The 15,844-nt window shown below is 35.7% G+C and overlaps 1 protein-coding gene across 5 annotated transcripts in view; it reads right to left on the bottom strand.

Moving 5' to 3' along the window:
- The window catches only part of LOC136027371 (calmodulin-binding transcription activator 1-like), a 286,895-nt gene that overhangs the window by 52,573 nt on the left and 218,478 nt on the right, over nt 1–15,844 (bottom strand). For all 5 annotated transcript variants that reach the window (XM_065704557.1, XM_065704554.1, XM_065704556.1 and 2 more), the window contains exon 12: nt 4,249–4,453. In XM_065704557.1, the coding sequence (XP_065560629.1) occupies nt 4,249–4,453 (205 nt within the window). The remainder of the gene's footprint in view (nt 1–4,248; nt 4,454–15,844) is intronic.

A 15,844-nucleotide genomic window follows, 5' to 3' on the forward strand; every position in this document is an offset into this window, starting at 1 on the left:
TTTTCATATTTACTTTTTCGTTTTTTTTTTAATTAATGCCGGAAAATCCTGCGCTCCCTTCATGGAAATTTGCTTCCCCCATGACAAATTCCTCGATGGAAAGTTCTCCCAACATATCCCCCTCTTCTCAACCCCTCCATCCAACCATAAAATCCCCCTGAACACGTCTGTACACTTCCCAATAACCACTACTATATGTAAACACTGGTCAAAGTTTGTAACTTGTAGCCCCTTCCACGGGGACTGTGGGAGAGTAAGTGGTCCTCAAAGACATAGTTATAAGGTTTTTCGACTACGTTTAATAAAATGGCTATCTCATAATTTTGATCCTGTAACTTTGGGAAAATAATTAGCGTGGTGCCCTCCAATTTTTTTGGTCACTTAAAAAGGTCACTAGAACTTTGCATTTCCGTTAGAATGAGCCTTCTCGCAACATTCTAGGACGACTGGTTCGATACGATCACCCCTGAAAAAAAAAACAAAAAACAAACAAACAAATAAACACGCATCCGTGATCTGCCTTCTGGCAAACAACACAAAATTCCACATTTTTGTAGATAGGAGCTTGAAACTTCTATACCAGGGTTCTCTGATACGCTGAATCTGATGGTGTGATTTTCGTTAAGATTCTATGACTTTTAGGGAGTGTTTCCAACTATTTTCTAAAATGAGGCAAATTTTCTCAGGCTCGTAACTTTTGATGGGTAAGACTAAACTTGATGAAACTTTTATATTTAAAATCAGCATTAAAATGCGATTCCTTTGATGTAGCTATTGGTATCAAAATTCAATTTTTTAGAGTTTTGGTTACTATTGAGCCGGGTAGCTCCTTACTACAGTTCGTTACCACGAACTGTTTGATATATATACATATTTATATATATATATATATATATATATATATATATATATATATATATATATATATATATATATATATATATATATATATAACGAAAAGAGAAATCACCAATGCAACAGCACAAACACATAAAAAAAAAAAAAAACAGAAGGAGAAAAGGAAGACTGTTTTTCTAAATTAGTGATTAATATAGACCAGCACTTGAATGAAACATTAACCCTACTCATCCATACAATCACATAGGTCAAACAGCATAGCCATACACAATCAACCATAAAGAATAATCCATGGACAGGCAGTCCATGTGTGAAGCTATACACATTAATAGACAACAAAAAGTTAAATGATAAAGTATCAAAATTAGGTTACCTACGGCCACAATGCATCTAGGAGAGGTTGATCTAAGGATCCCCAATAGCCTCCTATCATTTACACTACTAAAGCCGTATCTCTATAAGCTTGCAAGGTCGCAGCACCTAAGGATGACGTGTCCAATCGCATCGCGCAAAATACTAAAGAGTAGATAAGTTGAAGTCTCTCTTGTTCTTTCTTAATCATAGAGAACTGGCATTCACTGAAGTTCTAGTTCTGGTTTACTTCATTGCAATCTTCAACTTAAAACAACGTTCGTTAGAAAGACTCTTCTTTCCACTTCTATAGAAAAGTATACTACTTGATACGTTTTAAGCTGTCTCCCCCGCGGATTGTCTGGATCGTCGAGTAAAAACTGTAGAGAAAACTTACCTACTTTCAGCAGAGTATTGATAACCTTACCGAATATAGATGAGCATACTACCACCGAACATTTCTTCTTCTTTTTTTAATCTAGAATGACAACTAATAGTGCCAATAAGTAATGTCAAACTATTTGCCAGAATTTTATTAATTGCATTTTATCCTCACCTTTTGCAAATTTTCGATTTTTTGCTTCTACAAATATATTTAAACTTAATTTAAAATCCTTGAGATAGATGATCAAAAAATAAATAAAAAACTTCACAAAAAACAACACATAAAGAATACACCAGCATTGGATGAATAATTTACCAGCTTTTGAAGGACAATTTACAGGAATAAGAAAAAAACCATAGAGATACTGCTTGTGCAACGACTAATAACAAGTGCTACAAAAGGGATATTTGCTAATCAGAGCCAAAAAAGTGACTTGAATGATTTTCATCAACAGCATTAAGACCATTTGAAGCCCCAAAATTTAAGTAAAAATATTCTTTTGGAGTACGGATCTTCTAAAAATTCCAAGTTTAGTACTGATGAATTGTTCCAACCCCAATAGAAGTTCACTAAAATCTCAGATTGAAAATTTGACAGGAGGTACATCATTCAGTGTGAGCAGCACCTAACATATCCTCATGTCGACTCCATTTTTCATTCTCTACCCAAAGGAGGGGCCAAAAGATATCTCCTGAGGACGTAAGTAGCTAGTTAAGCAAAAGAGTAGGTAGCCAAGAGTGTTTCAGCACCATATGGATTGCTTATGCAACTAGCCCAACTTCACCCGGTGCGGAGGAATATGACCACGCCCATTTCAGTAACGATTACATCCATCACTTACACCCTGACTTAAACTCGATAGTAGATGATGGGCAATTCACTTAATTTCTAGGGCAATCCTGAATTTATAAGGCAACGAATGTAAGTAATACCAGGCATTAGTACTGGGGATTTCATATTACGGTTCCCTGTAGTGTGTGACGTTAAAATCAGGTGTCAAACTCAATAGGCAACTAATCTTGGTTAGCAAATAAGCAGTCAGAGCAATCTGGAACAAAGCGTGGAGAATCTTCCCGCTTTGTTCTAGTCCCAGGGTTCTATTTTCGTGAACCCCTGTCCTTAGGTGAGAGGTCATTAATTATTTTAAAAAAGGGAGAACAAATGAGAGAATCAAAGCCAAACTTTATGCCAAGTGCTCCTGACTAGATCTTAACTTAAGAAAATAGTTTCGGAATAAATGAAATTAAGATTTAAACAAGGTTCAAAATAAACTGAACTCTGTGACAGATTAGAAGAGAAGTAAAGAAAATGTCTTAAAACACAGCACTAGTGTTGGAAAGATAAAAGTGGTTTCACCAACGAAATTAGCAATTATTTCAAATTAGATATGACCATCAACCGCGGTTTGAAGTTTGACTGAAGACAAGATATTTACTATTTCTACACGGTCAAGCTGCAAAGGAATACAACGAATTTCCATTATCTTTCAAACAGCCCAGAAAATGCAAAACGACGTCTATTTTTATAATAAAAGAAGAGCACAATCCTGCTTACTGGTAAGCTGCTTACCATCTTGTCATGGATCTGTTGAGGAAAGCACCAAAAAGTGTTCAGAAAATATGAAGCCCTTAGAATGCGATACAATATGTGTCCCAAGATAAGCAGAGGAAACCAGATCATACAAGAAAAAAAAAATTGTGTTGAAGATTGATTGACACATTTTTCTTAACTTTATATGTGTATAAGATATATCATACACATCATATACGTGTATAAATAATAAATGACTGTAGTACATTAGATGACGGATTTACAACTAAAATTTGAGGTATTGAACAGTCTAAGAGGATGGGCAACTTTCCTTGGTTCATGGGTCAAACATGAAAATGGTTAATGTCAGTGGCGTTTCTTAATTTCTTTATTTTGTTTAAGAATTTTTTCATTAACTATTTGTTTAAAGAATGTATCTAGTCAGCAATTAAACATAAAACTATGTTGATTCACTGTTAAAAACCTATTTATTAAAAACTGAAATTTATACATCATGCATGTCTTTTAGAAGCTGGTGAATACCTAACAATAAACAAGAAATAGGCATCAAATATTATAATTTGGTGGCGTTTTTACGAGTAATAAAACAATTTCCAACCTACTAGTGCACAACAATTGGCAAGGAATTGATACAGGACTCCACAATTACCATTTTTTATCAAAATAAGCGACAAAGCAGAGAAATCTTTATCGTTGGTGAAAAAGGGCTTGAATTTAAGCCTAAGTTCCTCACCAATCCTTAAAAAGAATATCCTTTGATAAACCCCACTTTTCTACGCTATATATCTATGTGCACAAAACAGGATGAGACATTTTCTCTCTCTCCATCTGAAAAAGAGAGGAAAAAGAATATTTCTCATTAGAACAGTAGTACCTTCCAAAGATGGACCAAGGATTTTAGGGTTAAACGATTCCAATTCACGTTGGGGAACTTTAACTAGGAAAGGTCCTATAAAGGGCCATTTATACTGAAATAGCGTATACATAAATGTTTTTTTTTTCTACGATTGAGGAAGATTCCGCTCCCAAAAGCTGTTTTCTTGCAACCCATCTAAACCCCTTCCCTTTGAAAAGATTGATTAAAGTACAGATATTAATTATACTTCTCTACAGCAGCTTCAGGGGTTTTAGTAGGACTTCTTGATATCATCAAATCTGGGTGATGATGAAGAGTGGCTGTAGGTTGATACTGCATTTCAGACGGCACCAATGGTGAAATTCTCACTTCTCGGAATTCAAATGCTAACGTGTTTGATATTACTTCTGAATCACACGTTACTTGAAGAGTAACTGTACCGGAACGATGTGCTAAAGATAAACAAAATTTCAATAACAATAATAAATATACTAACAACCAGTAGGAAAACTCATTACGTTTCAACAATTATGAGGTAACATCACTACCAGGAAACGGTAAGAGACAAAAAATCCTTTCTAAAGTTTTTCTTGATTCCTCTATGGAGATCGTACAACGAAAAAAAAAAGCTCCCCTAAACTTTACAAAATTTTCAGTAATGTTCCAAATAGAAAAAAGTAGTAATCATTTTCCCAAACAAATTAAATAACACAAAGACGAACAAAAAGGAAATTGTCCTAGCAGCAATTGTAAACTCCTATGGGATCCTGTGAAGCTGGACTCAGATAGAACGTAAAATCCCTTCGAGATGCGACATAAAAATTGTGTATCTATTCTAGATTTCTGAAAGTCAACCAGGTAATCCTGCCTTACACTGATCCAATGTTATGAATTTTTATGGGCACATAAACATTTAAATAAAACCAGATTAAATACTGAAAATATTTCAACTGAAATTCTTTCTATAAATGAAGAAAAGGAAGGAGGGTTCTGGAATGCCGTCCTACTCATGACTCTAAGAAGGACATGTCACATCCCAAACTTACTAGACGGAAAGTGAGACATGGTTTGTGAGCGGCACCTTAGGGGTGCCTGTAAGCATTCCGAGTCCTTTGTGAGGAATGGATCTCAAAATATTTGTCATTGGAGTATTTACGGAAAAGGTCTGTAAGAACTCGAAACAAATTAATGGTGAGTAACAGCTAGCATCCTAGTTATATATTTTTCGGAATCTGGACATAATCAGATTTCTTTTGGGCAAGGGAAAGACGAGAGAAGGGCTCCCCTTAATTTGGGATACTTAAACTGTGAAGAGATGCCTAGATTCATGTCATCAGGGTAAGAGGTAGTAGAATATCAAACGAATTAGTCAAAAGTAACAGCTAACACCCTTGTAGAGCATTGTCAGGGTCAAGGATTGATACAACTTCTGTTGTTGTATCAACTTCTGAAGAAGGTGGAAGAAGCCTGCGAATTTGTTTTTTCCATGAACACTTCTTCTTGAAGTGGATGCCAGATCCCTACGCAAATTGGTATGAAGTAAGATTTTACAGTCGCATCTTATCCGACTTCTGTTGAAGGGGTAAAGATAGTATTTTCTGAACGCAATACCATTGGTTTAATTGCTAGGCGAAACAGCTAAATTTTTTCAACCAGTCTTAGTCAGCGGCTGCGGTTGCTTTCTTAGGCCTCCGTGGTCGATAAGACTTCTGTGATGCAAAACCAAAATTCCCAACATCCGCATCTATCAGAAAGGCTTATTACGTGTCAATTAAATAAAATATAGGATAGCAGCTAGTGTTTTAGTAGCAATTTTAGGGGGTAGATTTCTGTCCAACAGACATTGTCCCGTGCATTGATCCGCAGTTGGGGAGCATGTGCCACGATTGTTGCAACCATTCAAGGAACTTGACACTAAATTTCTGCTTTGGTTTACTTTTGGTTTTAGAGCTCTCAGTTTCTGATATTTTTCAAAGCATAAAAAACACAACCATAAATATTTCGTGACTGGAATAAATGATCATGGAAAAACTAATAAACTGATATGATTAGTCCAATGGCTCTTAAAATGTGAGTCGCGGCTCCCTGGGGAGCTCTGGTGTCGCCATGAGGGAACTACAAATTATTCAACAAAACAATTCGACCAAGTTGTTGGAATTCCCAATTTTAGAAATTTTTCTAAGAAAAAGATTACGGCTTTCCGAAAAAAAAGAAAAAAATACAAATACGAGAAGTTAATATTAATGAAGATGAAATCAATGACTGTTATCCTTTGTTGCATTAATTTGGTCAAAATTTACTTTGAAACAGATAATTTTGAGAAATTTACAGGGATTCAAGACCCATTTAGAGTCAAGGCTCCATCTGAATTTATTATAGACAGCGCAATAGCGCTGCCTAAGTAAAGAACGATGTTGGCACAATGTATTTTGTTGCTGTTGGTTTAGACCAGGGCACTTCCTATCTAAGGAGTTGTCGCAGAAACTTCGAACAGGGCTCATTTTATTGGAAATTGAAAAGCCTAGTGCCCTTTTTAATAGCCGAAAGTGATTGGAGGGCAACTACGCCCCCTCCCACGCCCACTATTTCCCCAAACACATCCAATCAAAATTTTGATTGGACGACTACTACTATTAACTCTATGCCTACTGCTACTACTACTACAAATAAACCTAAGGTTATCAAGGTAAAAATTTTGGGCAATATTGTAACAGTATTAAAATAAATCGATACACACCATGTATCAGCAATGCTTCAAGACCGGTTGATGGTATACTAAGTTAAATATTTCATCGTGTGGTGAAGGGGATGTTGAAAAAAAGGAGCGATGTGCATACGGCTACTAATGCTACTACTGCAACTGCAACTATTACTACTACATAAGCTAAGGGTATTAAGGGGAAGCTTTCAAGGAATATTTAGGCGGATGCTGAACTAAATCAAAACGAACTATGGTCATGTGGATTGTCAATAGGGTGACAAAGCATTATCACAATAACGGCTTACATTATTAAGTTAGACCTTTCAGGGTAAGTTGTGACAGATTCTGAACTAGCGAGAAGACACTATTTTGATACTACTTCCACTGTTACTGTAACTAATGACACCCAGGGCACTAAGTTGAAACATTTAGGGGGAGTTTCAATTGAACGAAAAACTATACATAGCCTACGCAAGTATTAAAAGGGCATATAAGCAATATCATAGGCAGCACTGCTCTATGATGGCTAGTACTATCATTGATATTTTAAAGGAGCTAATTTGATTGGAAATTCAAAGTTCTAGTATCCTTTTTAAGAGTCAAAAATGATTGGAGGGCAATCAGCCCTCTCCTTTAAACCATAATTTTCCCAACCCTTCCAATCAAAATTTAAGATAGCCCTTTCGTTCAGCATAGCTGAACGATCTTGTAACTGTATCTCTAGGGCTATTGCGTAGTTCATCCCCCACAGTTATGCAATTGGCCCATTATATTTAAAACTAAATGTTGCCTTAAGATTAAATAAAACTGTGTCCTGTGGTGGCACAGTGGATTTGACCTTAGCTTGGTAATACGGGACCCAGAGATCGAATCAAGCTGCAGGAATGCACTGCAGGGCCGACGCAGGGACCTTAGTAGTCAAGAAGCGTCGTTACTTCTTAAATAATAAAAATTAAATAAAACTGTGTATGAGTATTATGTTCAAACTTTTGCGGTTACTTCTATTTCTACTTCTGCTCTTGGAATTTAACTAAACCAAAAGAGTGTGAGTGTATCCAAGCTGTCAAAGAGCATATGCAGATTTTTTTTTCCGATTGGTATCGAATTTTATTTTTCAGGTCCACTACAGGAGGTACAACTATATTAAACACTAGTATTTGTGTCCAGATTTTTAAAAGGGTGTATGTTGTTTGGCAATTGACATGAATTGGACATATCGATCTCCAAAATACATCAACCAAAATACATCAACAATTAACAAATTTGACACAACCCTCAATATTTCAACATTTGAATCAAGTAGTCTTCCCTTGACACTGACGTTAATCTAGGTTTCAAAGCCCACAATCAATTACAACCTAGACCAGCACCATCTTGTCCTGCAGAAATGTTTGCTCAATTCCAATAGCGTAAATATTTTGGAATAAAAAATAAAATCCCAGATTTTTCTAGTTTTATATTTTAAACTTAACTAGCACCAGAGCCTGTTGGCCGACAGCCATAACAAAATGTACAAGAACCCATTATGTAAACTCTCTTGTGAAGATAAGAAACCTACTGACTCGGACAGGACAATGAGAAGCACTTGTTTCAGGTACCCGTTGTAGGGCGTGACTCAAATTTTGAGAGCTGAAGATTAATGATGATACGAGAGTTTACGATTGTCATTATTATTGACGGCCATACAAAGCTAACTCGAGGTTCATGCTTCAAAAGCCCGTTACCTCCATACCCAGGAGTTTCGAACATAAGCAATTTGTATAGGCAGATACTTTATTATTATACATTTTCATTTTAGTATTTCGTTCTTTGTATGAATTAAACGAACAAAAATGAACATGAGTAGGGCTCAAAACCTATATGCCTTTCCAAGGCCAGAACATAATTTGCACTTTACTAAAAAAAAAAAGCACAAATGAATGTGCATTGTCAGTTCAATATAGATATGCTGATATTTATTCCTTAAAATGTTAATAATATGTGATTTAATGAAGATATAAAAGTTAATACATTAAAAAAATTTCAGTAAAGTGCAAATTATGTTCTTGCCTTGGGAAGGCATAGGGGGTTTGAGCCCTACTCAATAATGATTCTCATTTTTGGTTAAATTGAGTTCTTTACTTTTCTTTAAAAAACTAATTTTGTGCAATTTTTTTTTAAATTAATTTCTTTAGAAGACGAATCTCTTCCTGAGTTGTCTTGCGATAATACATAGAAAACAAATTTTGTAGCATGGAAATCTCTGATTTTGGGATATAAGTAGAAGAAGAATATGCACTGCTTAGTGGTGGAGCTCTACATGAAATATGAATTCCATTTTCTATATGTCCGATACTGGCTTTTTGGATGCCGTGGCAATAGAAAATAAGAATCTCTTGAAAATTGACGTTGAACAAGAAACGAGGGTCGTCATATCTAATTTCATTCCGATATTTGAGAAGTTGTGAAATGAAATGCAGGTCCTCCCTCTCGTTAATAATTTTAAGTATGGGAGCCACTGATCAATGTTCAATATAATGATTCTGCATTTAAAATTTGCGCTTCATTTATTTCTAAGCTACAGTAATCCAACTTAAATCAACTTCAATTGCGTGTGAAAGACTTCTTGAATGCATTTGCACCATGGCCAGCCACTGCAACCACAACCATGGTCACTGTCTAACTCAACATGATATTAATGAAATAGTTGAAATTAGATATTTAATATTATTCAAAGGAAAACGCACCCGTTTTCATTTTTTTGATGTTAAATGACTAATCAATTTTAGAAAGGTAAGTTTTCCAATTTCTCAAGAAGTTAAAAAAAATTATGAAAAAAAATTGCTGCATGAAGGGAGCCACGGAAAAATCTGACGTTATTAGGGAGCCGTAACCCAAAAAAGATCGAAAACCACTGGATTAACCAGTAAATGATATCTGAGAACCAAAAACTTCAAGAATTTTTGTGCTATATATGTGAGTAAGAAAATGCGCATGTACGAGTTTCAGTATAAATGTAAGTCCACGCCAAAACTAACGTACATTTGAAGTATATATATATATATATATATATATATATATATATATATATATATATATATATATATATATATATATATATATATGACCTCAGTATGTATACCTACTGAAAGCAGCATATGTGCTTTTATGCTATAGTACGTCTTTGCCAGCTCATAAGCATAGAACAAAACAAAGACCCTCAAGGCTCATACAGGTAACGACAACATCAGTAACATATTACATACATGTTGTTCATGACTTTAGTGTACCTAACTATTTAACAGCCACTCTTATTTGAACTCGATGAGAATAAGAACTGATATGACGGTTCTTAATCAATAATTTTAATGAGAAAACCAAAAACAACTTAGAAGTTTATGAAATGAAAGATAATATTTGTTTATAGTCATGTAAACAGCTAATTATTAACTGTTATTGATATTTGGCTACATTATAAAGCGATAGATAATAAAAAAGAGAATCACTTTTGTGAATAGTCAGTGATTGGCATGATATTTAAATAGCTTTTATATAATTTTTTTTTAACTGAAATGAAAATAAAAAATCATCGGTAGGAGGGAAGTAAAAAAAAAATGGTATATAATTGTCGCAATGTCAAAAGACGAACTAATTTATAAGGTTTTTTTTTTCGGTAACAATAAAATTGAATCACTAAAATTGTTAATGGCTTAAAAAACTCGTCCACAAACACCTTAGTAGGAATATAATCTGACCCAGATGTGGACGAGTTTTTCAAGTCATTAGCCATTTTAGTCATTTTGCTTACTGTTACTGGCTGTATAAACATAGACCTAAGACAAGACGGCCCGAGGTAAGATCCAAGGTCCGGCTTAGGCCGAGACAAAGTTACTGTAGAAGCAATATTCTTACCAGTACTAGCGAAGAATGAAGTGAATGGCTCTTAAACATTAAGCTTACTTTCTACAGTTTCATCACCAATGACTAGACTCATAGGTATAGAGCTAGATTGAGAATTGTGTTTAAGTACAGAATTTATTACCTTCCAAGTTTTACGACTATCATTGCCGCACGCAGCAATATTATTTAAATAATAGAGATTTGGCATTCCTATACAAGGAATTACATAAATTCCGGTAGATCTTGATTATCGCAAATATGGCATTTTTCGGGGCGTTTTCCTGCAAAAATATTCTTTTAGACTAGAATCGATCGTTTAGACTTAATGAAAAAATCCCATTAGCGTACTTCTGATGACTCCTAGCATTTGAAGTCAGCGTGGCATAACGTACCACTCCTGGTAAGACCCTCTGGGGGCGAATTATGACACCCAAGGTTTTTTCAACAATTTCTCTCAAAAATAAATTTATAAACTAAAAATGACCATTGTTTTTACTTGAAAAGCAGAAACTTGCCACTTCATTGCTAGATTACGATGTTCCGCGGCAATTCCCATCCTGTGACACTGAATGGCTGACACACATCACCCTCTTGCAGGCATTATCACACATATAGCATTTTTAGGGCACTATCACGCAAAAATATTCGTTTACAGTAGAATCGATAGTTTAAACTTAATGAAAAATTCGCCATTAGCATTTCTTCTGATGAGTCCTAGCAATTGAGGCCAGCGTGGTTCAATGTACCAACCCCAATGACACCCTCGAGGGGTACATTATCACACCTAAGGGTTTTTTCAACATTTTTCTCTCAAAAATAAATTTGCAAAGTAAAAAATGACCATTGTTTTTATTTGAACAGCAGAAATCTGCCACTTCATTGCTAGACTGCAATGCGCCTTGGCAATTCCCAGCCTGTGACACTCAATGGCAAACAAATGCCACCTTCTATTGCCCACAATCATTTCTAAACCATTTTCAGACCTTTTCTACATAAAAAATTATGCTTTAACTCCATTGGCTCATGTTTTTGCAAGCCAACCCTCCGTGATACACCACGTCATTTCACACTACCCTGCCACACAGTGACTGGCCCTCTGGCAACCATTATCAGACATATGGCATTTTCGGACATTTTCCTTCAAAAATAACCGTTTACACTAGAATCGATCGTTTAAAATTGATAAAAAAAACACCCAATATACCCGCCCGATGGTACCCTCTAGCGTGCATTATCAGACCTAAGGCATTTTCAACCCACATAAATAAGCTTAGAAACTAAAAATGATCATTTTATTACCCATCAAAAGTTACGAACCTGAGAAAATTAGCCTTATTTTAGAAAATAGAGGGAAACGCCCCCCTAAAAGTCATCGAATCTTAACGAAAATCACACCATCAGATTCAGCGTATCAGAGAACCCTACTGTAGAAGTTTCAAACTCTTATCTACAAAAATGTGGAATTTTGTATTTTTTGCCAGAAGGCAGATCACGGATGCGTGTTTAGTTGTTTGTTTGTTTTGTTGTTTTTTTCCCAGGGGTGATCGTATCGACCCAGTCGTCCCAGAATCTTGCGAGAGGGCTCATTATAACGGAAATGAGAAGTTCTAGTGCCCTTTTTAAGTGACCCAAAAAAATGGAGGGCACCTAGGCCCCCTCCCACGCAAAAACCTTATAACTATGTCTTTGGGGACGGCTTACTCCCCCACAGTCCCCGTGGGAGGGGCTAAAAGTTACAAACTTTGACTAGTGCTTACATATAGTAATGCTTATTGGGAAGTGTACAGACGTTTTCAGGGTTTTTTTTTGGTTGGGGGAGGGGTTGACAAGAGGGGGATATGTTGGGGGAACTTTCCATCGAGGAATTTGTCATGGGAAGAAAATTTCCATGAAGCGAGCGCAGGATTTTCTAGCATTATTTAAAAAAAGAAAAATGAAAAAATAAATATGAAAAGTTTTTTCAACTGGAAGTAAAGAGCAGTATTAAAACTTAAAACGAACAGATATTTTTACGCATATGAGGGGCTCACCTCCTCCTAATACCTCGCCCTTTACGCTAAAGTATTTTTAGTGATTTCAACTATTTATTCTACGGCTTTTGTGATTCAGGGGTCATTCTTAACGAATTGGGACAAAATTTAATCTATAGTGTAAAGAGCGAGGTACTGACGAGGGGTTGAACCCCCACGTTTTTACTTTTTTTAAAAATCAGGGTTGAGAGAAAGAGTCAAACTTTAGCGTAAAGAGCGGGGCGTTGATGAGGAAACAGCCCCTTTCATATACGAAATAATTTCTGTTGTTTTAAGTTTTAATGTCGCTCCTTACTTTCAGCTAAAAAAACTTTTTTTTATTTAATTGTCAAGAAAGGCTCAAGTTGCGCTGCCCCGTTTACATAACACAGATCCTTTGGGTGTTAAACCTTGTACCTTCGTCTCTGCTTAAATATCGTCACGCTTGACATAGCTAGATTTCTTGCTGTAATATCAATAAGCAAAAAAAAATTATATTCATTTTTCTATTCTCCTGCTAAGAACATGAAAATTGTTCAATATTCTATGGAACCGACGGTTATTTACTTTCAAATCAGGACAATGGAGCCATTTCATGTCATGTTTCGCTAATTCATTTATTATGCTTAAGCTAATTGGAACATAAACTATTCACCATGGTACATGAAAGGATTTTTATTATATAACTAGTTCTAATTAGTTATATTTAGCTTCATTTCAATTCTGATACACCCCAAATTTTATTCATTTCAGATGGAAATTACATTTCCCATCTTTTGATAAACATTTAACAGGTAATTTAGCAAAAGACGCTTGATTAATTAATTTATTTTCTAAAAAGCGACTTTACATTCTAGGATAAAAGATGGGTCTTAGGAAGATAATACCCTACTGAAATTATTTCAAAGAATCCACTTAGAAAAATCTTGGCCAAAAATGCAGTTTTGACGTTTCAAACCTAAATCCCTCTGAAAAATTCTCAAATGACCAACTTGGTAAATACTCTAGTACCCTAATTGTTCAAAGAAAAAAAAAATGACGTTTTGACGTTTCAAACCTCCATCCCTGTGAAAAATTTTCGAATGACCCGCTTGGTAAATACTCTAGTACCCCCGATCACTTAAAAAAAGCAGTTTTGACGATTCAAACCTCCTTTCCCCTGAAAAATTCTCAATTGATGCGCTTGGTAAATGCTTTAGTGCCCCTAATCGCTTAAAAAAAAGAAGCAGTTTTGAAATTTCGAACCTCCATCCCTCTGAAACATTCTCAAGTGACCCACTTGCCAGATACTCTAGTTCCCCTAATCGCTAAAAAAAAATATTGACGTTTCAAACCTTCATCCTCTAAAAAAAAAATCCTTAAACGATGCACTTGGAAAATACTCTAGCACCCATAACCTCTTTAAAAAAAAATACAGTTTTGCCGTTTCAAGCCCATATTTCTCAAAAAAAAATTTCAACCGACCCATTTGGTAAATACTCTAGTACCCCTAATCGCTTTAAAAAAAAAATTGCAGTTTTGACGTTTCAAATCTCCATCCTTCTGAAAAATTCTCGAATGACCCACTTGGTAAATACTCTAGTACCCTAATCGTTCAAAGAAAAAAAAAATGCAGTTTTAGCGTTTCAAGCCTCCATTCCTCTGGAAAATTTTCAAATGACCCACTTGGTAAATACTCTAGTACCCCTAATCGCTTTAAAAGAAGTAGTAAGGGCTTTTAATCCATAAGGGCTAAGTGACATACCTATCCCTGAATCCCATGACATTCCAGTTTTTAAAGATATCCCTACCCCTGGATTCCATGACATCCCTATCCCACCATTCCATGACAGCAAACAGGCCACTGGTACGTCACAAGGCATATTTTCTAAGAGAAACAGGTGTCTGTTACGTCTTAGGGAATGTTTTCTAAAAAAAAGCATGTTTAACAACTGACGAGATCCTGCCAAATTATGATTTCGCTGTTTTTACGTAATAGGCTTTGGGCTTTGGGTTTAATAGTTTCTTTGATTCTTTTCAAAATCTACGAGATCCCACCAAATCTAGATTTCTGTGGGTGTTCAAAAAAACCTACAAAGACTAGGGGGAAAACCTTCAGTATCCGCTAGTCAAGATGCAAGCGTTACCTAGTAGTCTTTCAAAGAAAGTTCTTAAGCCGACCTGGCCAGCCACGACAACAAATAACAAAGATAGATAAAACTAAAAAAAAAACATCAAACGAGACTGCAGCTAGTAGAGAGAAAAGAGATGAAAGACTAGAACAACGCGGATATTTCGCCTTTATGTAAAAAAGGCGTCCTCAGCACAAGATAAAAAAAACAACAACACTAAACTAAAAAAAAAATAAAGCCGCCACCAATAATAATAAAATGTATTAGCACATATTAGAATAATCAAATGAATTGCATGTTCCCATATTGCTGCAATAACTGACACGCAGGAGGGAAAATCGATTACTGAAAATCGTTTACATTTGTTATGCACCTGCATTTAAGTAATGCTTTAGAGTGTTATCATATAATATTGGGAGCTTGTTCTTAGTGCATTTTTTAGTAATAGTCTTTGACTCTGTTGGAACTTGAAAGCGAGAGTATCATTATGGCTAGAGTATGGTACTCTTTCACATGCGATCAAAATTCATTCTTTTCCTCTTCACTACACACAATTTAACACTTATATTAGAGGCAAATCTTGAATGAGCATACCAATGTACATGGGCTTTAAAATGATTAAATTGCGTAAGCGATTACCAATCGAAGTTTTATTCTGGTTCAATAAATCTAAAGGACACAGACTTTTGTACATAAGGATTTTATTAATAATGGCGCTTATGACGAGGTCGAAAGAGCCAAGAGCCAAGAGCTCATATGCCATGAGCTCTAGCAAAGTTCTAAGAATCAACAGATTAACTTAAAAGGAAAATCAGAGGCTTAAAGCCAGTTGGAATTTAAAATAAGAGCTCCGAGTCACAATGTCCTTCTAAATATCAAAATTCATTAAGGTCCGATCACCCACTCGTAAGTTAAAAATAGCTAATTTTTTCTAATTTTTCCTCTCCCTTCAGCCCCCAGTCGAATCGGCTAAAACGACTTTGTCAAGTCAATTTGTGGAGATCCCTGACACGCCTGCCCAATTTACATCGTTCTAGCACGTCCAGAAGCACCGAACTTGCCAAAGCACTGAACCCTCCCCCCTAACTCGCCTGAAGAGAGTGGTCCAGGTCCAGTTGCGTCAATCACATATCTACGACATTT

The sequence above is a fragment of the Artemia franciscana genome, chromosome 5 (assembly GCF_032884065.1).
Source record: "Artemia franciscana chromosome 5, ASM3288406v1, whole genome shotgun sequence".
NCBI lineage: Eukaryota > Metazoa > Arthropoda > Branchiopoda > Anostraca > Artemiidae > Artemia > Artemia franciscana.